Consider the following 25337-nt stretch of genomic DNA (forward strand, 5'->3'; position numbering starts at 1 on the left):
CTCACCCCGACACTCACCTGACACACTCACCCCGACACTCACCTGACACACTCACCCCGACACTCACCTGACACACTCACCCCGACACTCATCTGACACACTCACGCTCAGCAGCTCACTCTGACCTTCACATTCTCCGAGCCTCTTGACTGCTGCTCACGCCTATAAAGTGAGACACACACAGACACGCGCATAGACTATTGCGACAAGTGCTTTCAGTAAGCACCTAAGAAGCACGGCCACACACACACAGGTAGAGAGATTATAGCTACCAAACCTCCAGGTGTGGACAGGACCGCATTTGCCCGACTCGTGAAGCAGCCAATGGGCCGAGCTCCCTGAGTGGTGGGCGTGGTCAGAAGAGTGGGCGTGGTCAGAAGAGGAGTGGGCGTGGTCAGAAGAGTGGGCGTGGTCAGAAGAGGAGTGGGCGTGGTCAGAAGAGTGGGCGTGGTCAGAAGAGGAGTGGGCGTGGTCAGATGAGTGGGCGTGGTCAGAAGAGTGGGCGTGGTCAGAAGAGTGGGCGTGGTCAGAAGAGTGGGCGTGGTCAGAAGAGGAGTGGGCGTGGTCAGAAGAGGAGTGGGCGTGGTCAGAAGAGGAGTGGGCGTGGTCTGGGCAGTGGGCGGGGCTAGCGATAGAGGGGGGGGCAGGGCCTACGGCAGCCTCGGTATAAATACACAGACGCACGCAGGTAGAGAGAGACGAGCAGTATAAATACAAACACCCCCCGCATAGCCTCTAACGCACCGTTAGGGAAAGTGCTGTTAGCGAGCACCTACGAAGACCGGCACGGCACACGAGGGGGTGGGTGGTCAGCACCACACCTGGCCAACTCAATGTTGATGTTTACGCACCACACCAGGAACCACTTTGAGGTTGAGTCGACCTAAGGGAGCCCCAGGACCGGTTTAGATAATGGTCACACTCGGGTTGCCGGGTTCGAACTGCAGAGCGACAACCGTTGCACTAACTATACACACGTAGACTGACGTACACATGCACGTACCACATGTACACACACATGCACGTACACACATGTACACACACACACACATCCACGGACATGGACGGCGACCCCCGTTACCACAAACGTGACCTCGCAACGATGACAGCGATGGCACCGACGACACCAACGATCAGAGCAGAGGACGCGGGGTCTCCTCGCCAGTGCCTCGCCGGTATATCACTCAAACAGCAAGAGGCCCCATCGAGACCTGACCCTTACCTCACCCTTACCTCACCCAGACAACACGAGGCATCCACGTGAATCCCCTCTGCTCCCCGCGCCCCTGCTCTGGTCGTCTTGCGAGAGTTAAATCTACGATGTAAAAATGTTGAACCCTAAACGGCACATGTGGGAACACGGGGGAGTATTAATCATGAGAATTGTTTAAAAAAATAACTTCTCGTAAAATCTTTACACAAAAACACCGCGAGCTCTCAGCCACTGGTGTGAGGAGGTGAGATGAGGTGAGTGGTGCTGCTTGCCACGCTCCTTTACATCTTCATGAATCACTCCACCCCTCATCACACACCTCCTGTACCTCCTATTACAGGTCCACTCACATCTCCATCACCTCGTCACCCCACCCCTCCATCACCTCGTCACCCCTCCATCACCTCGTCACCTCGTCACCCCTCCCCTCCATCACCTCGTCACCCCACCCTCCATCACCTCGTCACCCCTCCATCACCTCGTCACCCCACCCCTCCATCACCTCGTCACCTCGTCACCCCTCCATCACCTCGTCACCCCACCCCTCCATCACCTCGTCACCCCGTCACCCCTCCATCACCTCGTCACCCCACCATCACCTCGTCACCCATCTCGTCACCCCACCCCTCCATCACCTCGTCACCTCGTCACCCCTCCATCACCTCGTCACCCCGCCATCACCTCGTCACCCATCTCGTCACCCCACCCCTCCATCACCTCGTCACCTCGTCACCCCTCCATCACCTCGTCACCCCACCCCTCCATCACCTCGTCACCCCTCCATCACCTCGCCACACAGCGGGCCCTCCGTGCCGAGTGAGACGGAACCCACGTCACCGGGGCCCCTGGGGGCCCTGGCTTAGATGACGAGGTGGAAGTTGGGCCCCGGCGAGACGGCGATGTCCCCGAAGGGGCAGCCCTGCTGCAGCTGCACGGCCTGCTGCTTCTTGAGCACGAGCAGGCTGTAGAAGCGCGTGGCCGCCTGCTTGCGCGAGCCGTGGCCGCAAAGCTCCAGCAGCTGCACCGAGGCGGCGCCGGACCTCGCCATCGCTCGCTGCGGAGGAGGAGCAGGAGCAGCAGGAGGAGGAGGAGAATCAGGAGGAGAAGCAGGAGAGGACAACGTTGCCAGCGCTGCCAGCGAAACGGGAACACGCCCGGAGACATCCTCCTCATCCTCCTGCCATCCTGCCCCTCTGCCCCCCCCCCCCCCGCTCCTAATGCGCTCCAGGTTTTTGTCGATTAATCCAGGAATTGGGCGTGGATGTGAAAACGCCAAACAATCTGATTCCTCTATTTCGTATCGATTAGAAAAGGGAAGTGACCCCACTTAAATGGCGCTCATTTCGGTAACTTCCCCACAATGGTTCAAACGGTTCAGACGTCCGCAAACAAAAACTCATCGGAGTTCGTCCTTAAATTCAGAATCCAAACCTCATCCTTACCCCCGCCCGTACCCCCCCCCCCCCCCCGTTCCCGCTGCCTATGGCCACGCACCTGCAGGGTGTAGAGGAGCTGCTGGGTCCTTTTGTTGAGCCTCTTCTCCTCCTGCTCCTGGGTCTCAGCTCCCAGGAGCTCCTGAGCACACAGAGGAGCGCACGGGGGGAAGCACACGGGGGGGAGCACACGGGGGGAGCACGCACAAGAACGCAGGGGAGCACATGGGCAGCACGGCGCGGAGCGCGCGGGGGAGCACGTGGCAGAGCTCGTGGAGTACAGGACTCACCACCCCCTCACCCCCTCGCACACCCAGACCCCACGTAACTCACCTCCTCTTCCTCCTCCTCCTGGACCTTCTCCTTGCGCTCCTCCTCCTGAGCCCCCTCCGCGGGGGGCCCCGCCGCCTCCTCTGGAGCCGCAGCAGCATCGCCGGACTCGCCGGGGGCCGGCGGCGGGGGGGCGGCGGCCGTCGCTCCCTCGGCCGCCGCCGACGTCGCCTCATCCAGGGGTGGGACCTCGAGGGGGGCCACCGCGCCTGGTGGCGGCGCCTCCCCCTGCCCCTCCCCCGCATCGATCACGGCCTCTGTGGGCAGCTGCGGATGTGGAGCGAGGTCACCACCACCACCATCATCACCACCGATCATCATCACGATCGTCACCACTGTATTTACACTAAGCAATTATCACAGCAGGCAGGCGGTGGTGAGGAGTTAGCGCGACCAAACATTGCCCAAGCTCTGTGGTCGTGGGAGGAAACCAGACCACCCGGAGAAACCCCACGCGTGCGAGAGGGAAACGCTTGATCCCATGACGATGGAACAGGTGGAGTCCACGTGAATTCTCCACTGCCTTGTCTTTGTGAAGCCACGGCACGGCACCTCGCGGACGCCCACGTGCGCGCCTCTGCTGCCGTGAACCCGCGTCCGTAAAGCGACGCTCTCCGCCACCCACCCAGCCTCCTCACCCGCGACGGGGCCTCGCCCCGCGCCGAGGGCCCGTCCGGGGCCGCAGCCGCCTCCCCGGGGGCCGCCTCCACGGGGGCCGCCTCCGTTGGGGGGGGGGCCCCGTCCGCCTCCGTTGGGGGAGCATCTCCCGGAGGGGGGGCACCATCCCCAAGCGGGGGATCCCCATCCCTCGGGGGGGCCGGCTCCTCGCGAGGCAGAGTCGCCCCGTCCGCCGCGGCCTGGACTGTGAGCGCGACGAGGGGAGGGGGCGCGGGGGCGTTACGGAGAGAGGAGTCAATGCTGGGGCTCAAGGGGTGGCGCTGAAATGGAGAGGCAGTGGTGAGGATGACGTGGAGGAATGGTACAGCTCATTTGGAGGCATGGCGCGACTGGAGTTTTGGGACTGGAGCGGTGGTGGGGTTGCAGCGGTGAAATTGGCGTTGTGTGGATGCCGTGGTGTGCCGTGGCCATGTGTGGTGCTGGATAGGGTACCCGTATGTGATGTGGCCATTTTGGTGCGTGGGTCCCATCTGTGGGGTGGCTGAATTGGGGTGCCCTATCCGTGTGTGGCTGGCATGGTGTGGTGGTGTGGTGGTGGCAGTGTCATGGTGGTGGCAGTGTGACGCTGTGGTGGTGTCGTGATGGCGGTGTGACGGTGTGGTGATGGCGCTGTGGCGGTGTGACGCTGTGGTGGTGTCGTGGTGGCGGTGTGACGGTGTGGTGATGGCGCTGTAGCGGTGTGATGCTGTGGTGGTGTGACGGTGGCTGTGTGGCTGTGTGATGCTGTGGCGGTGTGACGGTGGCGGAGTGGTGGTGTGGTGGTGGCAGCGTGACGCTGTGGTGGTGTCATGGTGGCGGTGTGGAAGTGTGACGCTGTGGCTGTGTGACGCTGTGACGGTGTGGCGGTGTGGCAGTGTGACGCTGTGGCGGTGTGACGGTGTGGCAGTGTGACGCTGTGGTGGTGTGGTGGTGTGACGGTGTGGCAGTGTGATGCTGTGGTGGTGTCGTGGTGGCGGTGTGATGGTGTGGTGGTGCGGTGGTGGCAATGTCACGCTGTGGCTGTGTGACGTTGGCGGTGTGGCCGACCCGTGTGAGGCTTGTCGGGGGCCGGCACATCGGGCAGGTCGCACTCGCGCAGAAAGTCGTGGAGGCTGTCCGCCTCCCCCCCCTTCCACTGCCGCCGGCGTAGCTCCTCGGGGACCACGGGGACCAGGCAGCGCGTGAACAGCTGTGCGCACAGAGCCAAAGGTCACCCATGTAGTATGAACACACCGTTGGGGCAAGTGCTGAGGGGGTGGGTGGCCAGAATCACACCCGGCAGCCTTTGTGCTTCCCGGCGGTGGTGACCTAGGGAAGGGCCAAGGTCACTTTACTGGTGACGGCCGTGAGCGGGAATCGAACTCGGTTCGCCGGGCTTGTAGCGCAGTGAGGTAACCGCTACCACTCTGGCCACATACACTAAATGACTGTGACATCACCTTGGAAATTGTGCCAGGCGAAGCAAACCCTGAGGCCACGGGAAGTGTGCAAGGCTTGCTTGCAGGTCACAGGACAGATCCAGGTGCCATGGGTTAACTGACTGAGATTACTGGCAGATGTACCACCTGCGCTCCCCACTGCGCCAACTTTCCGCGTTTTAGCCACCCAACGCTCTGCTCATTGTTGTGATGGTCGTTCATCCACAATCGATCTTGCAATCCTAGCCCTAATAACTTATGTAACCAGATGAAACTTAAGTGTCTAGCCCCTGACCCCGTATCTAATCCTAACCCAATCTCTAACCGTAACCATTGGGGGGTCTTCTATCTGACCGTGTGACCTCTGCCCCCCCCCTCCCCAGCACAGCACCCGCAGGAGGCGGCTGCTCCAGAGGGGCTGTGCGGGCAGCGAGTACAGCTTGTCCACACCGCCCGTCTCCTTCCATAGCATCAGCTTCTTGGTGGGCGGTGCGAGGTCGAGCGACGTCACGATGTCCGAGTAGTCGCTGAGCTGCGCGCGGATTGTCTTGCTGTCCAGCTCCTTCACGCTGTCCACGATCAGCTTCCTCTTGCGCTTCGCCTTTGTCACGTTCACTGCGCACGCGCTTGCCGTGGGGACGCGGAGAGACGCGCGGAGACAGAGGTGTGAGCACGTGGGTTTGTGGGGGGGGGGGGGGCGTGGACATGCGGAGATGTAGTTATAGGGGGATGTGAGGACAAAGGGACACGGTGACACGGAGACACGGGGAGAACGGGCGTAAAGACTCATCGGGATGTGTGTCGGGCTGCGTGGCAGAATGTGTGTCGGGCTGCGTGTCGGGCTGTGTAGCAGGCTGTGTGTCGGGGTAAGGCTGTAGGGGTGAGCACCGTCACCCGTCACGTCGATGGGCTCCAGGGCGAAGGCGTCCGTCTCGCTCGCATCCAGCGCCGTTTGCTGAGCGGCGACCGGCAGCAGTGGCTCCACGTCCCCCATGGAACCCGGACTGTCAGGGGGCCCGCCGGCTGGACACAACCACAACCACCACCACCACCACCACAACTAAACACACACAACATCTCAATTCACAACCACCACCACCACAACTAAACACACACAACATCTCAATTCACAACCACCACCACCACCACAAGTAAAGCACACTTTACACTACAACTAAATACACACGAATTGTAATGCGCACATATTCCTGGAATTGGACGCAATGTTCGACCGAGAACTCGGAGGCGCGGAGCTCAAAGTCCCTCAAGGGGCAGCCTGGACGGGCGGGGGGCCGGGTGGCCGGCGGGCTGGGTGGGTGGGTGATCGTGGAGTGGGAGAAAGTTCCCGATGATCGGTCCAGCTATGGTCAAACGCCGTTCGGCCAGGACGGTCCTGATTCTGGGGACAATCAGCAGATTGTTGGACGTACTCCGTAAGACTAAACACACAACAACCACACAATAACCACAGGTAACACACAGGTGAACGAGTGCTTTCGGTGGCTGCCTCTAGTCTCTGGAACCATATTGACACAAAACTTGGTCTGCAGTCATTGCCGTCACTCCACTACTTTCAAGTATATCCCTGCCTAGCTGCCAATGCACGCAGAGTTCGACGCGGTAGAAATATTATTTGCCTGTGAGCGACCACTTTTTGCGTGTTTTGTTAATACTACGTTTTTTTATGGATGCTGTGGTTTTTTATTTTCCCCTATAATGCCATCGTGTTTAAGGCTATATCTGCATTATAATTATTATGGCAAATTTAAATTTGTATTTTTTTTAGATACAGCGTTGTATTTTATGATAATCTATATTTAATTGAAAAAAAAATTTTAGATTTTTTTTTGCGATTATGACCTGCTAGATATTGTTTTATGTAGCTTATCTGTTATTGTAGCCTATTTATTTCTTTATTTCCCTGACTTGTTGCGTTTGTCGGAGAAGTGGCGGTGTTGTCTTTGTTGATGAAACGCGATTCCAAGAGCTGCTTGGCTCATAGGGTACTTGAATTAAACTGAACTGAACACACAGGTAACACACACAAAGGTAAAACACGAAACAGACACCTGTTATCCACGTGTCTGTTTAGTGACCTTGCATAAATGCTAGGTCAAGGTGAAGTTCAGATTGGGTCAGAGTTCATTCTGAGGTCATATAAACCAGGCTTGGGGTTGGGTTAAGGGTCAAAGCTGGAGTCAGCACGAGGCCAGTAGTTGGGGCTAGGCTTATTGTAGCACCAGGGTCACAGTCAGGGTCATATTGGAGGTTGGGAACATTACTCGTCAGGTCAAATCAGAGGTCAAGTTGGAGTTGAGTCAAGGTCACGTTGGGGTCGGGGTCATGGTTGGGGTCTCACGGGATCCGTCGCTCGAGATGTCCTCGTGGCCGGGGTCCTCGGGCAGATCCACGTCCCCATCGGGGAGAGCCGGCGGGTCGTCGAAAATCCCACCCCCGTCCCCACGCAGAAGATTATCGTCTGCGGCAGGGACAGCAGCAGCACGGACAGCAGCAAAGACAGCATCACCATCAGCAGCAGTAGCAACAGCATCATCATCATCATCATCACCACCACCTGCATATTTTCCAGCAGCAGAAAGGGCTCAGTGTGGGTGGTTGTCATTCGGGGTTATGTGAGGGTCAGATTTGGGGATGCGCTTGGGCCGGTGGTTAGGGGCCAGTGACGGGGTTGAGATTGTGTGTAACGGTGAGGTGATAGCGGTCAGCAAGGGGGCTTTCGGCTGTGTGGGGGTCGAGAGTTATCGTCAGAGTGCAGGGGTTCACACACAACATCAACACACTGTGGGCTAACATAGCGGCGTCTTTACGCTACCGCGGTGTAGCCACGTTTACATAACAGAGAGGGTCACAAAGTGAGTCTGTGGGTCACTATGTGAGCCTGTGAGTCTCCAAGTAAGTCTATGGGTCTCTCCAGACTACGGGGGCAGCGGGGCAGGGGCTGGAACTGGAGTGAGCATCTGGCTCCGGGTGGGGGGCGCACCCAGGATTCCCCCGCTGCCTCCGCCCTCCCCGAGCGAATCGTCTCGGGGGGGCCCCTCGAACGAGGGGGCCCCCTCCGCCCGCGCCGGGGGCTCGGCCCCCCGCCCCGGGGACCCCGTCCCCCGCTCGGGGTCCAGCAGGAAGTCCGCGCTCGCCGACAGGATGTCCACCTCGAAGGCGGCACCCCCCTCGCGCATCATCTCCCGCTCGTCCACTCCAAAGTCTCCTGCACGGCACATGCACAAAGACAAAGGTCCTCCGTAAAACCTATGCGGGCTCTCGGGGCAAGTGCTGTTGGCTGGCATGGCGCGCCAGAGGGGCGGCGTGACAAGCACCACACCCGGCCGCCTTTGTCTCCCCAGGTCCGATGTTTACGAGTCAAGCAAATGAAGTCCCAATACCAGTTCAGATATTAGTTACTGACTATGGCCGTGAGCAGGAGTTGAACTCTGGCCACGGGGTTCGTAGCACGGCGTGCTGACCGCCTGTGCACGCTCATGCTACTACATGTGTGTGAATACACGCAGACGAGACACTTGAGGCTGAGTCGACGTAGGAAAGGCCCAATAACAGTTCAGAGTATCGTCAACGTTGTTAGTTTTGAGCGGGAATAAAAGGTGGGTCGCCAGGTTCATAGCGCAGCGCAGCGCACTAACCACTACAATCCCGCCCCCATACATGCACACGTGTACACACGCACACTCGTGTGCACAAGCGCTATGAGCACACACAGAACATGCGTATGGAGACAGGGAGACACGCAGAGACACGAGAGTCACAGACCGAAGCCGTCGTCCTGGATGATGGTGATGTTGCCGACCTCCTCGCGCATCGTGATCTCCTCCGCCCGACTCTGGTTCATTGTGAACTGGTGCGCGATGTCCAAGTCCCTGCACACGGGACATGGAATGCGCGACATGGGACACGGGATGCACCTCACGGGACACGCGCTACTACGGGATGGGGGACACGTGACAGGGGACACGGGACACGCGATACGGGGCGCGAGGGAAGCTGCCATCGTGGAGTGGTGGTTACTGCACTGGACTTGTAATCCACAGATCGCCTGCTTGATTCCATGTTCCAGCGCGGTAGTGAAGCAATGTGGCAAGTTTATCAATGCAGTCGACTCATGGATACTCTCACAATGGAATCGGTTGCCGGTTCCTGACTTCTGGAATCATTAACCGGCTGAGAAAATGTTTACCGGTTACCGATGAACAATGCCAGACGAGACACACGACAAGTCTGGGCTCGGCTCGGTGGAGGCACGGAGGCGGGCGGACGGTCGACCCTGCTCCTTTCAATGCCCCCTGCACCTCACTGTGGTCGGCCCGCAGCCCCGCGACCCGGTGACCCTGTGACCCCATGCGTTACCCCAGGTCGGGGAGTGGCTGGTCGAAGTCGTGGAACTCCTCGGGGAGAGTAATGGCGTTGTAGGCAGCCTCCCTGTTCTCCTCCGGCAGGTCGACCACTCCTGCGGCACGCACCACCACGCACCACCACATTGTCCAACGCGCCACCCCCATCATTCACCATCGGTAGCATGCACCACCACATCCAGTGGAACTGAGCGGACCCCAATGCACAACAGGAAACCCCAGTGATCCCAGGAACCCGCAGGGGACCCCGAGGAGACGCCAGCGGACCCCGCCTGGACATGAGGCCCCCACCCCTGGTGAGGACACCTGGTCTGAAGGCCATCTTGATCTTGAGGAAGGCCTCGTTGCAGTCGGCCAACAGATACTTGGCCTTGCGGCTGTAGATCCTCACGACGCCCAGCAAGAGGTGCCCCGAGGTACGGAGCGCCATCTTCACCTGACGCCAGCCACGACCACCACCACCAAAAGACAAAGATCCCCCGTGTAGCCTTAAGAGACAGTTGGGGAAAGTGCTGTTAGCGAGCACCTATGAAGGCCGGCACGGCACACGAGGGGGTAGGTGGCCAGCACCGTGCCCGGTCGCCTTTGTCTCCCTAGTGGTGATGTTTACACACCGCACCATGTACTCATTTGAGGCGGGATCGACCTAGGGGAGGCCCAGGACCGGTTCAGATAATCGTCACCGGTGTCGATCGTGAGCGGGCATCGAACTCGGATTGCCGGATTCGTAGCGCAGTCCGGGAATTGGCGTCTTTGTCGTTGAGTTGTACCCGGACCTGCCCCAGTGCTCCTGTGTCGACTGCTGGACCGTTTTGATATCGACCTCGTGCTGGTCTCTCGTGGGAAAGGTGGCAAGCCCACTCACCCGTAGCCCCCGCCCTGCTTGCATCCACATACAGATCCAAACACACACTACACACACACACTACACACACACTACACACACTACACACACACACTACGCACACACACTACACACCACACACACACTACACACACACACACTACACACGCTACACACACACTACACACACTACACACACACTACACACACACTACACACACTATACACACTATACACACACTACACACACACACTACACACACTACACACACACACTACACACACTACACACACGCTACACACACACACTACACACGCTACGCGCGCACCTTGGGGGAGATGATGCTCTCGATGCTGCTCTCAAGGTTGCACTCGAACACGTGCGCCTTGGTCAGCTTCTTGTCCCAGTGAGCGGCGAGCCAGATCTTGGCCAGGGGCCCGCGCTTACTCAGCACAAAGTGCGCGTAGAACATCTCTGCACACACACAGCACGCCATGCATAGCACACACAGCACGCCATGCATAGCACGCCATGCACGCCACACACAGCACACCATGCATAGCACACATAGCACGCCATGCACATAATACGCAGCACGTCATGCATAGCACGCATAGCACGCCATGCATAGCATACCATGCAGAGTACACATAGCACACCATAACACACCAAGCGGGGCAGACATAGCACACTGTGAATATCACACCATACACAGCATATCATTAATAGCAGACATAGCACAACCATGCATAGCACACCATTCAGAGCAGACGTTGCACACCACGCACGGCACACACAGCAAACCATGCACAGCAGACAACACACGCAGCACACCTCGCACGGCACAATATGCACAGAATACCATGCAAAGAACATCATGCATCGCACACACAGCAGCATGCCACCAACACCATCAGTGCGTGCGTGACACTCATTGACACATGCGCGGACACAGATGAGGCACGCACACAGACACGAGGCATCACCACACATACACCGTCACAGAGACCCACATGGCTACATACTGGCACACGCAGACTGACACGCACAGACACCGTTACACGCACTGGTCCCGGGCCCCTCGACTCTCCCTCCTACCACCGCCCGCGTCCCACATTTGGGACCTTGGTGCGGAGCCCCAGGAGGGAGAGGGGTCGGGGTCGGGCCCCGGGTCCCTCGCCACAGCTCAGCCCCACGGGCACCGCGACGCGGCTATGAAGACACCGGCCCAGGGCTCCAGAGCCCCGGGGTGCCCGTGCCTCCCATCCACCCCACGGCCCCCCGTGGGGTCCCGCACACTCACTCGCCTCCCTCGGGCCCCGCAGCCCCGAGCCGCGGCCCCGGACCCCGCACGGAGAGAAGCCTGGAGCCTGGAGCCGCGCGGAGTGCGCGATCACGGCCAGCAGGCGGCGCTGTGGGCCACGGCGCCGTCTCCTTCGGGACCCCCATCTCAGGCAGACACGACGTCTCCTCGTGGGGCAGTGGCTGTCTCAGAGAATCATCCGTGCCCTCTCGCGCCCAGCGTCTCCTTTAGGGTACCACTGTGTCTCCTGGCGTCACGGTGTCTGCGTAGCGCCACCATGATGTCCAGTATCACAGCAGCAGGGCCCTGCGTCTAACTCAGCACGTCTCATGCAGCACCGCAGGAGGTGTCCTACAGGGGCCCCTTGTTGATGTTGCCGGTGGCTGCACCAGTGGCTTATAAGTTACGACCGTATACATGCAATGGAGATCTGGATTTGAAATCGGTATTAATTGGAGATTCGTGATAATTGCTTGGTATATACATGAATGCATTAGTTATCAGTCAGAAATCAGTTTCACTTGGTGATCAATATCCGTGATCGATAGTGATACTAATCCCAGCACCACGGACAGCGACACATTCAGAACCATGGACAGCTCCAGGGCCTGGACATGGCCAGGTGATGGCGGTTACAACAATAGATTCGTGAATCCATGTGCAGATCGTTTAATGTCACCTCGAATACGTGGGTTTTCTCCGGGTGCATAGATTTCCTCCCACATCCAAACATCTATGGAAATAGCCAAAGATCCCCATATAGGACCCTCATATTAAGAAAAACATTGAGACCTGGTTAGGCTTTGCTGGACAAAGGGCATTGCTGGACAAAGGGCATTGCTATTCAGGACCATGGACAGCTGCTGGGCTGTGGCAGTCAAGTGACCCCGTGTCTCGCGGGTTCTTGGCTGCAGATGGGTAGATAGCTGCTACTGCTGCATGTGCCCAGCCCTCGTCAATCCACTGCTGGATGAGGGCCTCTCTCCACCGTGCAGGTCACCAGTCACCCTGCTCGTCAGTGGGCTGGTAGCATATTGTACAACAAAATGGATATTTCTGCACCTCCACAGAACCACTCTTGGTGGCTCCCCTGAGAGGCAGAGCGAGGCGCCCACAGCTCTCACCTTCTTTGATTTTATTTCTTTGAAAAATATCGACGTTAAAATCATGTGTGCGCACACAGCGACATTCTGCTGAAGCACAGGCGAGCCACTCGTAGGGGACACGGGGGTAAATTGTTTCGAGGGATGAGACAGGGGAACGTGGGAAGAGAGACGAGAACGTAGAGAGATAGGTGGACAGGGGCCATGGGTCAGGGAGAGAAGGGGTCATGAGTCAGAGACACAGTAGGAGATGGGGACACACAGATGTGGAGACCATGGGTCAAAAGAACAAGGGGAAACAGGAGGGTCTGGGTGAGACAGAAACTGGCTTGGCAGGTACACCAGGGGAAATGCCTTACCCAGGTTGTGGTGTAAAACCGGTCACGCAGCCCATCAGCTTGGCCTCACATCTGCACGCTTCTTTTCCACTGTACAACCAAATTACGTCGGGGCTGTGCCGAGCCAGCATTAGATGGCAGCTTTTTCCACTGGAGACCCAGATCCGTGCCGCTGACATCGCATACAATGAACGTGTTAGTTACTGCCCAACCCATACGTCGAGGATGATTAAATCCATCCGTGACTTCCGCTTGACCCCGAGCCAGACGTCTGAAATGAGGTCAAAGTTTTACTGCATGGTTCCAGCTCATCTTGGCAATTTGTGGAAACCACCCATACCGAGAGGGCCCTGCGATGGCATGGCCCAGGTGTGCCAGTGGAGAATAGGTCATAGAGTCGCGAACGGGGGTAGCCGACGCCGTGGACCACGATTCTCGTGTTGGGTGCGGTTGTGAAACAGCACAGCCATCAGAGCAATACACGCAGCTGCCTTATGTCTTTAAGATCAACTTAAACTCCACAGCATTGCACAGCCACGAACGCGATGGGTGGCAGTTATAAAGGTCACGACTGGGGTTACGACTGTGTTAAGGGTCTCAGGTCAGGGTCAACACGAACCTCAGCCAAGCGCAACACCTGCCCTACACCCAACACTCACTGTACATCCCAACCACCATACCCACGCTCAGCAGTAAAAGAGAACACCCAACTAAACATACATCCCGACTGCACCCAATCTCAATCCACCACCCAAGATTTCCAAACTGAACAAACAGCCCAATACCTCAAATGAACCTCATGGCGGTACCCAAGAACCCGGGGTACCTTAGTACCCCGGCTCTCGCATAATGTCCGTGATGCAGTAATTTTTACTCTGTTGATGGTCAGCGATGCGGCAATCGACTCATCTCGACGAGCTGGACACGATGCACCACTATGGTGCGTACGAGCGTTCAGGGTTTCAGCACAATCGTCCTCGCTGCGTTTCGACATAGCGAAGTAGCACTGATTTCGGATTGATTGGTACCCCAGTCGCGGAGTTAAATACACCCCTGGAAATAAAGTGCCCCAGAAATAAAATATTTAATTGCCTCGGCCATTTTGTATTATTGGGTACCGCCATAAGGATCAAATGCGAACCAACCCCCCAAACTAAACCCACTGCCAAAGAACTCCCAGACAAAGTCGAACACCCATCCAGACACAACGCCCCAACTTGGATCGACACCCAGCCTCCATCCAGCACCATTGGTGTCGCTATGGAGTGCAGGTGGTGCAACCGCCCCGGGGCCCACAGGCTGAAGGGCTCAGACAAATGGCTATGAACAGGGGTGGGGGGGATTGGACAGGGGTCCTGATTTTATTCCTTACACCAAGGCCCATGCCACCCATGCTATGTTACTGCTCAATATCGCCCACACTATACGCTGTATCACAAGACCATGACGCAGCCAACAGTCAAACTAAATCCACTATTTCTAGACCAATACCCAGAACACCCAAATTATTACCAGATGCAATGGGATCAACACCGAACCTATACCCAGCGTAGCACCCAAACTCTATACTCACTGCCCTGAGTCCCAGCCTACACCCAACACAATCATATTTCCAGCTCATCCAACATCAATCCAGAAAGCCAACCCTAAACCCAGCACCCTGCCACGCTACAACTACCAAGCAGCCATTAGTGCAGCATCGTAACGAGCTGGGCGATTGGCGTGGGAATGGATCAGATGGATGGGATGGGAAGTCATAGACCCTCAATGAGTGCTTCACAGCAACAATAAACATGACACTAAAAGTTACAGCTGCAACTCTACACCCGGCAGGATGTGATTGTGTGAAGTCCTCTCTTTAATAAGAATAGAAGTCAAACACATACTAAACAAGAGCACTGCGCTCCCCCCAACAATAAATACTCGCTCTCCGCTGAGGGTCAGCGCCGCCGCCACCACCTGCCACCACCGCTCCTGTTGGTGTCGGAGCTCAAGTCGACACACTATTCACGACAGTTCTTCCGGTCCCGGCGTTCGCTCCCTCTCGCTGGTGCTGCTGCTGGTCCCATGGCGTCAGCGGCGCCGTTAGGGCTGGGGTGGTGCGAGTGGACCCGGTAACGCTACGGCCATTGCCGCATCACCGCCATCATTCTTCCCACACTTTCTGAATTTCGATGCTCGTCTTACGAGTCTGTAAAAAGTCCTGGACGTTTCAAGTTTCTGCTGCCTGGGTCCCCTTCCCCATTGATCTGTGGGGTTGGAGGCGACCGCTCCGTGCCAGGGGTGGGGGTGGGGTAGACCAGGCGTCTTCATTACGGAAGGGGGCTCCACTCCGCAACATGGCACGGGCGCGTAGCGAAGTTTGACTTGGGCGTGTGCGTGCCACACGAGTTGTGTGTGATATGGGTGTGTATGGATGACATGCGATGTGTGTATCGAGGTCTGTGCACATCGAGGCAATGTATATACAGATGTGTGTGTGTAGCCAACTGTGCCCAGTGGGCACAGCAGGGAGAACAGGAGGTGGAACTACCAGTCATCTCAGTTAACCCATAACACCTGGGTCTACCCTGTGGCCTTCTGCCAGTGGTCCTTCGACACTTCATCTGGCCTTATAGTGCACTTAGCCTGGCACATGCGCTGTGGTGATATCGCCAGAGAATGCCATTTGTTGTTGGTGCACCAGTCATGGTTAACATTCTTGGTGAATGATGTCTGTTACTGGTCCTGGGCCTCCACTAGGTTGACTCAGCCTTAAATGAGTAATAGGTGTGGAGTTAAATATCAGCACTGGGGAGACATATATAGTTGGATCTGCTGCTTGCTACACCACCCTCTCATGCACTGCACCGGTCTTAATGCGTGCTGGCTAACAGGACTTGCGTGCGAGTACAGGTCTGCGCATGCAGGGGCAGTGCGTGTGTACAGATGTGCGGGTGCAAAATCCGGTGTGTGCAGAGGTGTGTGTACAGGTGTGATGACAGGCAGGTGTGAGCACAGGTGGGTGTGCGTACGTGTAGAGGTCTGCGCATGGCAGCAGTGGCGGTGTGGCCAGGGTGGTCTAGCTCTGTGTGATCTGCAGCGACTGCAGCATGTCCTCCACCATCTTGACGGAGCCCTTGCCGTCCTTCTGTGCCGAACCCACAAGCTGCGTGCGGCAAAACGGCACAAACGTGTGAAGACACGGCACCAGAGACAACACCACAGCCATCAAACTGGGGTGGGCCGTGCGACCCAGAAGCCAGAGCGCCAAGCCAGCACCGCTGAAATCCTGCGTCTACATCCAGGTGTTAACCACTGCCTCGGATTAAATTGGGTTCTCGAGTATAAAGAGTTGAATGTCTCAGCCAGGTTACAAATTACAGCAGAAAAAAAACCCTGCAAATTAAACTAGGTTCTGAAATGGAGATGGGCCGTATCAAAATTAAATGTAATTCATGATCTATCACAATTATAATTGGTATATAATTTACACACCTCAAAGAATTGTATCCACGTGACATTTCCTAAAGTAATTTGAATTTTCAGGGTAAACATAGATACTCAACGAAATAAGGATAACTGAGGAAGATGATTTGATTGCAACACCTCGAAATCTCCCACCAATCCCAATAGCACCACTCATTCAACCTCCTAACTTTCTCCTGATACAAGCTTCCGCTTTCATTCTTTGTTCCTGTGTAAGATATGGGAGCCATTGCTTTCACAATATTCAATCACCCACTGACAAGTCACAGGGTCATTAGAAAGTAGTGGGGCATCTAAAAATAGACCATGCTGTACTCTGTCGATCTTCGCTTGATCTGAGCCCAGCGCTGCGGAGAGCGTCACCTGGTAGGCCCTGGAGATTTGCGAGGCGGCCCACGACGCATACTTGAGGTTGTCCTTCTTGTTCTTGGTGTTCGTCTTGGGGTTGGAGGCGACATGCACGGAGGACTGGGGAGAGTGGCGGAGGATATACGCGGGGTCAGACAATGTCCCCTCGCCCTGGGTCACAGCTCACCACAAGGCACACATTGCACGACAAGGCCGACAGCTCACCATCAAGTTCGTTGAACACCGGTTTCAAACAGCTCATTACTAACCACGCAGCTTAAGACAGCACACTGCACATCACACAGCTCACCGTATAGTTGACAGCTCACCAAACCACATAGCTTTCATATCTCACCACACAGCTAACAGCTAGACGTACAGCTCACATTTCACCGCACCAAACAAGAGCGCTGCTCAGATTGCCAAACAGCATACGCTCACGTGATCTCAAATCAAAGCTCTCACCTCACCACGTCTCAGTGCACTCCTCACTTGTAGCATTACTCACTGCGTAGCTCACATCTGTCACCACAACCCACCGCACACAGCGGCCATATATATGGCAGATGCTGAGTGGGCACGGCTGCCCGGCATCTCCCAGTGCTGCCCTCACCATGTAGAGGCCGAACAGGGCGCGCATGTTGATGTTGTTGAGCTTGAGTGCCTGAGCAAAGTACTTCCTGGCCACCTCCATGTTGTCCAGACCTCCCTGTGTGTACTTCACCTGCAAGCAGCGCATGCAGAAGCAGCAGGGTTAGGTGAGCAGCCAATGGCTGCGTCGACCACCGCATCGGCGACACGGCCCAGTGGTGGCGCATTCATCATTTGCTGCAGAGGTTGGTGGTTTAAATCTGGCAGGCACACCCTGGGCAATACTGCGGACGTTTTCACCATAAAACTCTACCCGCCGTCGACTTCACGGTGGCCATTACAGATCCCGTGATGTCATTAGAAGAAGAGAAGGAACATTGCGGATGCACACATTGCAACCCAATTGTTGCCAATTTGAAAAATAGCAAATTGCACCGCAAAGTACTTCATTGGTAAACACATGGAAATTGTCACTAGCACAATCAAAGTTGTAATCGATAACAGTCGACACGTTCATAGAATAGAGCAAGGTTATGAGAGCCTGGAAAGAGAAACGATGGGAGAGAATTCCAAAGTGGAGCAGTGCGAAGGAAGAAGCAGAAGCAAAACGTCCTGTGACCTGCAGTGCAGGGGTTGAACACAGTGTGCAGGATGACACGAAACAGTCAGTCCGGTAGACCAAGTCCTCAACATGGGAGGAGGAATCCAGGAGTGAAGTTCGTGGGAGCAGTAACAATAAGGTGCCTAACCGCCAGTGAGCAAGTGCATTTTGTAGGCCACGGGGGCAGGCCTGGGGGCACCAACCTCTGCATATTTCTGGCAGAACAGGTGATTGTGGGGGTTGAAAAGGATGAGCTCCTCCAGGCAGAAGGCCGCCTTGCTGTACCTGCACCAAAGACAAAGATCGTCCATGTAGCCTACACGGACTGTTGGGGTGAGTGCTTTTAGCGAGCACCTTTATAGATCGGGACGGCACATGAAGGGGGTGGGTGGCCAACAACTACGTCCGTCTGCCTTCACCTCTCGAGTGCTGATGTTTACACACCGCAACAGGTATTCATTTATGGCCGAGTTGACCTAAAGGAGGTCCAGAACCGATTCAAATATTCGCAATTGTTGGTCGAGTGGACATCGAACTTAATTACCACACAACCACGCTAACAACAGCCACCATTTGCTACTAAGTGGAGGTTGCATCACCATGACGCTTCTGCCAGGCTCGGTGCACTTGAAGGCCACAAAGTGTCGAAGACTTGCTGGCAGGGGGCCATGGGGCAGACCTCGGTGTTACAGGTTAACTATCTCAAGAGGACTGGCAGATGTACCACCTGTGCTCCCCAATGTCTCAACTCCACAACTGCTCCAGTGGTCTCAACTTACGACATACAAGCACATTGCAAGTGGCCTACAGGTGATGAGTGTGTGAAGGGACTCACTCAAGCTCGGACACGTAGAGGTCTGCCAGCTCCTGCCACGCCTCCTGGTCAGCAACGAATCTGCGAAGGCCGGCGAGAGTACGGATCACAGGCGGCACAGACTCATGTGGGCACTGCAATGGTTTCTGACATATTTCAGGCACCTTAATGAGGTGCATAATCGTTAATATAATCGTGAAGCGGCATGTAAACTTGAGCAGAGTATGTGGACCGATTAGGACTGCAATTCATATAGACGTCATCTGTCCACCTTTGTTACGGGAGAAATGGTCGTTTAATACCATGGTGTCGGACGTGCTCATCCACACCAGGATGGTGGCGATTGTGCATCCAATTTTGTGTACATGTCAAACTATCAACTGATTGCACGAGACTTATTTTGTAGAACTGTACATAAACACCTTTGACCAAATCACTTGGAATGCCTCCAATCTTATCAGATGGATGTCTGGATGTTGAACTTCTTCCCCACCATTCTTAGCCAACCATGATAATCAGCTGATGAGCGATCACCATTTACAACGGCTTTTGTGGGCGGCTGCACTTCTATGCTCACGCATCTACGATCCCCACCTGTACCAACCTGCACTCACCAGTGTGGAGCAGAATGGTCAAACCCTGATCACCCGCACAGCACCCAGAGGCACTCATCCCAGCAGTGGACTAACAAAAGGGCTGTGCATGCCCACAGAATGATGCGCCATGTGTGATCATTACAATGCTTTTCAACTGGTCGCTGTGAAGTCGCATCAGTTGTGGTAGTGCCCAAGCGTATCTGTGACTGGGGGGAGGTAGATGTTGCGTGCACCACCGTGGAAAATAACACGAGGGCCTCTTGCCCTACCCTGCCCCCCAGTGTCCCCCACCCCCCTGCCGGTATACTCACAGCTTGAGGTACTCGTTGAGCTCTTTGACGGCCTCCGCCACCTTTCCCTGGGCCTTGAGGATTGCGATCTTGCGTTTTCTCGCTGCCTGCAGCACAAGAATCACGAGTCCCCACGTCACTCGCCACGCACGGACCAGCGTCGCAAAAACAACTGGGTCAATACTCACCGCCACCTAGGCCTGGTCCTCACCACCATTGAGGCTTAGTTCTCACCACCAAAATTGCGGACGTGTTTTTCATACGAGGTTTTGCAGTTTCGCGATATTGCGGCGACCGTACCCAGCACCGCCAAAGCGGCAGGTTCTGTGCCGAGGTGCACAGCTCACAGCACCCTGCGAATTGCACGTCTGTCCATCCGCATGCACTCACGCGCGCACGTACTCACTCACCGTGTTAGCGTCGTCTTCCTGGATGATCTCGTCATAGAGTTTGTTGGCCTCATCATACCTCACGAAACAAACACGGATTATCACAGAGCATTCTTGCAATAGCAGCAGCAGTAGCAGCAGTAGCAGCAGTAGCAGCAGCACATGCCACAACACCCACACTTGGTGCACAGCAATCCGTCATGGGCATTGCCAAAGAAAATTAAACAAAGGTGCAAAAGTGCGTAAAGAAGCGTGGAGAGCTACATTCTTGAAATGACACTGCGACAGGAAAAGGAGCAAATGCATTAGAGGAGACATCAAAGTGAAAGGCGTCGTATTGACTGTTCAAAATGAGTACGTGGGCTTGGGCAGGTCCTTTGAAGGGACGATAGCTGGTGGTCGGGTCTAACACTGGGTTGGCAGCCCAAGAAGGGAGCTCGGCTGTGGGTGTGTCCACCATGGAAATGAAGCAATGAAATTGACTCGGCTGCAGGTACTAAATGTACTGTTGCATCACAGGGCCGTGATAGACGGTGGTGGCTTGGGGAGATATTCACGCCGCAGAGCATTGGCCGTGGCTGAATATGATGATCAGGGCAGACTCACGGAGAGAGCAACACTTACTTCTCCTGGAACTCATACTTCATGCCCTCAAGCCTCCTCACACGGTGGCTGCCAGGAAACTGCCTCCGCAGCTGTTTCAGGCAGTGCTGTAACACAGCACAGCACATAGTGGTCTACAGCAGCACAGATGCAGAACACAGCACACAGTGGCCTACAGCAACACAGATACACAACACAGCACACACACAGTGGTCTACAGCAGCACAGATGCACAACACAGCACACGCACAGTGGCCTACAGCAGCACAGATGCACAACACAGCACACACACAGTGGTCTACAGCAGCACAGATGCACAACACAGCACACACACAGTGGCCTACAGCAACACAGATGCACAACACAGCACAGCACACAGTGGTCTACAGCAGCACAGATGCACAACACAGCACACACACAGTGGTCTACAGCAGCACAGATGCACAACACAGCACACACACAGTGGTCTACAGCAGCACAGATGCACAACACAGCACACACACAGTGGTCTACAGCAACACAGATGCACAACACAGTACACACACAGTGGCCTACAGCAGCACAGATACACAACACAGCACACACACAGTGGTGTACAGCAGCACAGATGCACAACACAGCACACACACAGTGGCCTACAGCAGCACAGATGCACAACACAGCACACACACAGTGGCCTACAGCAGCACAGATGCACAACACAGCACACACACAGTGGTCTACAGCAGCACAGATGCACAACACAGCACACACACAGTGGCCTACAGCAGCACAGATGCAGAACACAGCACACAGTGGCCTACAGCAACACAGATGCACAACACAGCACACACACAGTGGCCTACAGCAGCACAGATGCACAACACAGCACACACACAGTGGTCTACAGCAGCACAGATGCACACCACAGCACACACACAGTGGTCTACAGCAACACAGATGCACAACACAGCACACACACAGTGGTCGACAGCAACACAGATGCACAACACAGCACACACACACAGTGGCCTACAGCAGCACAGATGCACAACACAGCACACACACAGTGGTCTACAGCAACACAGATGCACAACACAGCACCACACCCAGTGGTCTACAGCAGCACAGATGCACAACACAGCACACACACAGTGGTCTACACCAACACAGATGCACAACACAGCACACATACAGTGGTCTACACCAACACAGATGCACAACACAGCACACACACAGTGGCCTACAGCAACACAGATGCACAACACAGCACACACACAGTGGTCGACAGCAACACAGATGCACAACACAGCACACACACAGTGGCCTACAGCAACACAGATGCACAACACAGCACACATACAGTGGTCGACAGCAACACAGATGCACAACACAGCACACACACAGTGGCCTACAGCAGCACAGATGCACAACACAGCACACACACAGTGGTCTACAGCAACACAGATGCACAACACAGCACTACACCCAGTGGTCTACAGCAGCACAGATGCACAACACAGCACACACACAGTGGTCTACACCAACACAGATGCACAACACAGGACACACACAGTGGCCTACAGCAACACAGATGCACAACACAGCACACACAGAGTGGTCTACAGCAGCACAGATGCACAACACAGCACACACACAGTGGTCTACAGCAGCACAGATGCACAACACAGCACCACACCCAGTGGTCTACAGTAGCACAGATGCACAACACAGCACACACACAGTGGTCTACACCAACACAGATGCACAACACAGCACACACACAGTGGTCTACAGCAGCACAGATGCACAACACAGCACACACAGAGTGGTCTACAGTAGCACAGATGCACAACACAGCACACACACAGTGGTGTACAGCAGCAGATGCACAACACAGCACACACACAGTGGTCTACAGCAGCACAGATGCACAACACAGCACCACACCCAGTGGTCTACAGCAGCACAGATGCACAGCACAGCACACACAGTGGCCTACAGTGGGACAGGCACACAATCGTGAACCAGGTCGCAGTCAGCTGTGGCGTCTGGCTTCACGCTTGGCGTGAGCAGTGACTGTGCGTGCAACAAGCCGGGCGGCACTTACGACTGCGAGGTCGAGGCGTGAGCAGTCCAGCGCTGCAATGCACACCTGCTCGTAAACGATCCAAACTGCGGGTTGACACGAGGCGCAGGACACGCGTTAATTACCGCAGCATTGCTTAGGAGGATGCATCCGTCGTGACTTTCTTGCCAACCGACATGCATTGTTACGTATGTTGGTGGTCATGCTCTACTAGTGGTAGTGCTATGCTGGTGGTAGTGCTATGCTGGTGGTTGTGGTATTCTGGTAGTTGTGGTATACTGTTAGTCGTGGTATTCTGGTGGTATTGCTCTACTGGTGGTAGTGCTATGCTATTGCCATGCTGGTGGTGGTTAGTAGTAGCTAAAATGAAGGAATACGCCCGAAATGATATCAGCCGCAAAAATGGAATCTGCTCATGTGCACGTGTTAGATGGATTGTTACCCGCAGGACCATGCGATGTTGACGGTTTAGGAAAGCCTTCATCAAGCAGTGGATAGAACAAGTTTGATGATGCTAAGAAGGTGGTCATGCTAGCATTACAGTAGTGCTATATTGGTGGTAGTAGTAGTAATAGAATGTGGTAGTAGTAGTGATATCGATGGTAGGAGTCGTCAGATCAGGTGGTGGCTAGACTGATGGTAGTGGCAGGTTCAGGAGGTGCCCTCACTGTCATCGCCAAGCCGGGACGCATGTTCATTAATGATCTCCTCTCCGACCTCCAGGATCTGCTCACTGTTTCGACAGTTCTCCTCCCTCCATTTCCGAAGCTTGTCCTTCATCTCTGCAAAGAGACGATGATTCGGTCAAGGGAGGAGCATGCAGCAATCACGGACGATGGCACCCTAAAGCAGTACGCTCTAGAAGGCAGCTCTTGGGTTGGCCGGGTGGCTCACAGATCTGAGCATTGCGCCGGCAAAACTCATATCACGACATGCACCTGAGGTTAAAATGGGTTCTTAAATATAGCGAGTGGATGGTCACAGTTACCAATGACCACATTGAAAACTCATTGCATGGAATTTGGCCCCGCACTTAATTTGGACGAATTCCAGATCTGAGAATTAAAAATGATCGTTTTGACTCTGATGCGACTAACATCACTCTTCGTGTCAGAGCGGGCGAGAGGGTGCTGCTCTCTACTACTGTGTGACCAGAGTCTGTGGACCCCTGTTTGATACAAAGCATCCTCTGCTCGTGTCCGATGCCCAGATCCTTCCCCAACTCAAGAGTCCAATTGAGGCCGACCCCTCGGTCACGCCGCTCGGGCTGCGCCCTGCCCGCTGCGCGTGACCTCGCGACCTCAGCCGAAGATCTGGGACCCACAGGGCCCATCGGGGCCCACTCAATGTGGTCACAGTACCGGGGGGTGGGGGGGCCTGTGTGGAGCACACCACGCCGGGAGGCCGACTCGGGGACCCCGCAGCTCCTCGTCTCCCCGCGGCCCAGCCCCGGGTCCTCGGCCACCGCGAGGCTTCCAGGGTGGCCGGGCAGCTGCAGGATCCCCGAGGCCCATAATTGGGCTCTGGATCGCTCGTGCCTAGGCCAGGCCCTGTCCGCGTGCAGCCACGCCGTGCCTCCCCGTGAGGCCGGGCTATTGGCAGGGACTCGCGACCCCCTACGTCCCCGATATCTCAATCAGAAAGTCGCAGGTTCCTCGACTCGGGGACCCGGGACCCGGTGTCCAGACCAGGCCCCATCCTGCCGCCCGCCTCTGCTCGGGGCTCCGTGCTTCCCGGGGCTTCGCGGCCCTTGGCGAGCGGCGTGGTGGGGGAGATTCCTCCCCCGTCTCTGACTCCAAGAGCCCCACACACACGAGGACCCCCGCGGGTGTCCCCTGAAGGGATCCCGGGTGCCCGAAGGCGTCGTGTGGCCGGGCGAACTCACCTTCCCAAGTGACATCGTACATCTCCGCCACGGACGACATGGTGGCCGCGCTCTCTGTACACCCCCCACCTCGACCCCGCCGGTAGGAGGAGCGCCAGGCCCCTCCTCCTTCTCCTCCCTCCTCCTCCCTCCTCCTCCCTCCCTCTCCCTCCTCCTCTCCCTCCTCCTCCCCCTTCTCCTCTTCCCCCTCCTCCTCTCCCTCCTCCTCCCCCTTCTCCTCCTCCTCCTCCCCCTTCTCCTCTTCCCCCTTCTCCTCCTCCTCCCCCTTCTCCTCCTCCTCCCCTTCTCCTCCTCCCTCTCCCCTCCCCTCCTTCCTCCCCCCTCCTCCTCCTCCCCCTCCTCCCTCCTCCCCCTTCCTCCTCCCTCCTCCCCCCTCCTCCTCCCCCTTCCTCCTCCTCTTCTCCCCCTCTCCTCCCCGTCCTCCTCCCTCCTCCTCCCCGTTCCTCCTCCCCTCCTTCCTCCCCCTTCTTCCTCCCCGTCTCCTCCTCCCCGCTCCTCCTCCCCGTCCTCCTCCCTCCTCCTCCCCTTCTGCCTCCTCCCCCTTCTCCTCCTCCCCCTCCTCCTCCCCGTCCTCCTCCCCCTCCTCCTCCCCCTCCTCCTCCCCCCTCCCTCCTCCCCTCCTCCCCCTCCTCCTCCCCCTCTTCCTCCCCTCTTCCTCCCCC

The 25337-nt window shown here is 56.2% G+C and overlaps 2 protein-coding genes across 2 annotated transcripts; both read right to left on the reverse strand.

Moving 5' to 3' along the window:
- Positions 1-1982: 1982 nt before the first annotated feature.
- LOC133353364 (double-strand-break repair protein rad21 homolog) lies at positions 1983-11727 on the reverse strand. The gene is given in 15 exon segments (XM_061569555.1): positions 1983-2267; positions 2708-2788; positions 2980-3243; positions 3615-3838; positions 4681-4822; positions 5443-5666; positions 5946-6074; positions 7411-7530; positions 8053-8277; positions 8835-8941; positions 9429-9528; positions 9740-9869; positions 10607-10752; positions 11582-11648; positions 11650-11727. Coding segments are annotated over 15 exon segments (2232 nt in total). The 3' UTR covers positions 1983-2072.
- Positions 11728-12701: 974 nt separating this feature from the next.
- Positions 12702-24787, reverse strand: EMC2 (ER membrane protein complex subunit 2). Its single transcript, XM_061569336.1, has 11 exons — positions 24676-24787; positions 23459-23572; positions 22812-22876; positions 20744-20829; positions 20141-20198; positions 19752-19837; positions 18866-18925; positions 18234-18315; positions 17452-17562; positions 16854-16958; positions 12702-16170 (listed from the first exon to the last, which is right to left on the reverse strand). The coding sequence occupies exons 1-11, from the start codon at positions 24713-24715 to the stop codon at positions 16084-16086; spliced, it is 894 nt and encodes a 297-aa protein (XP_061425320.1). The 5' UTR covers positions 24716-24787; the 3' UTR covers positions 12702-16083.
- Between the last annotated feature and the right edge of the window lie 550 nt (positions 24788-25337).

This window comes from Lethenteron reissneri, chromosome 43, assembly GCF_015708825.2.
Source record: "Lethenteron reissneri isolate LAM-NWPU_2019-01 chromosome 43, ASM1570882v1, whole genome shotgun sequence".
Lineage (NCBI taxonomy): Eukaryota > Metazoa > Chordata > Hyperoartia > Petromyzontiformes > Petromyzontidae > Lethenteron > Lethenteron reissneri.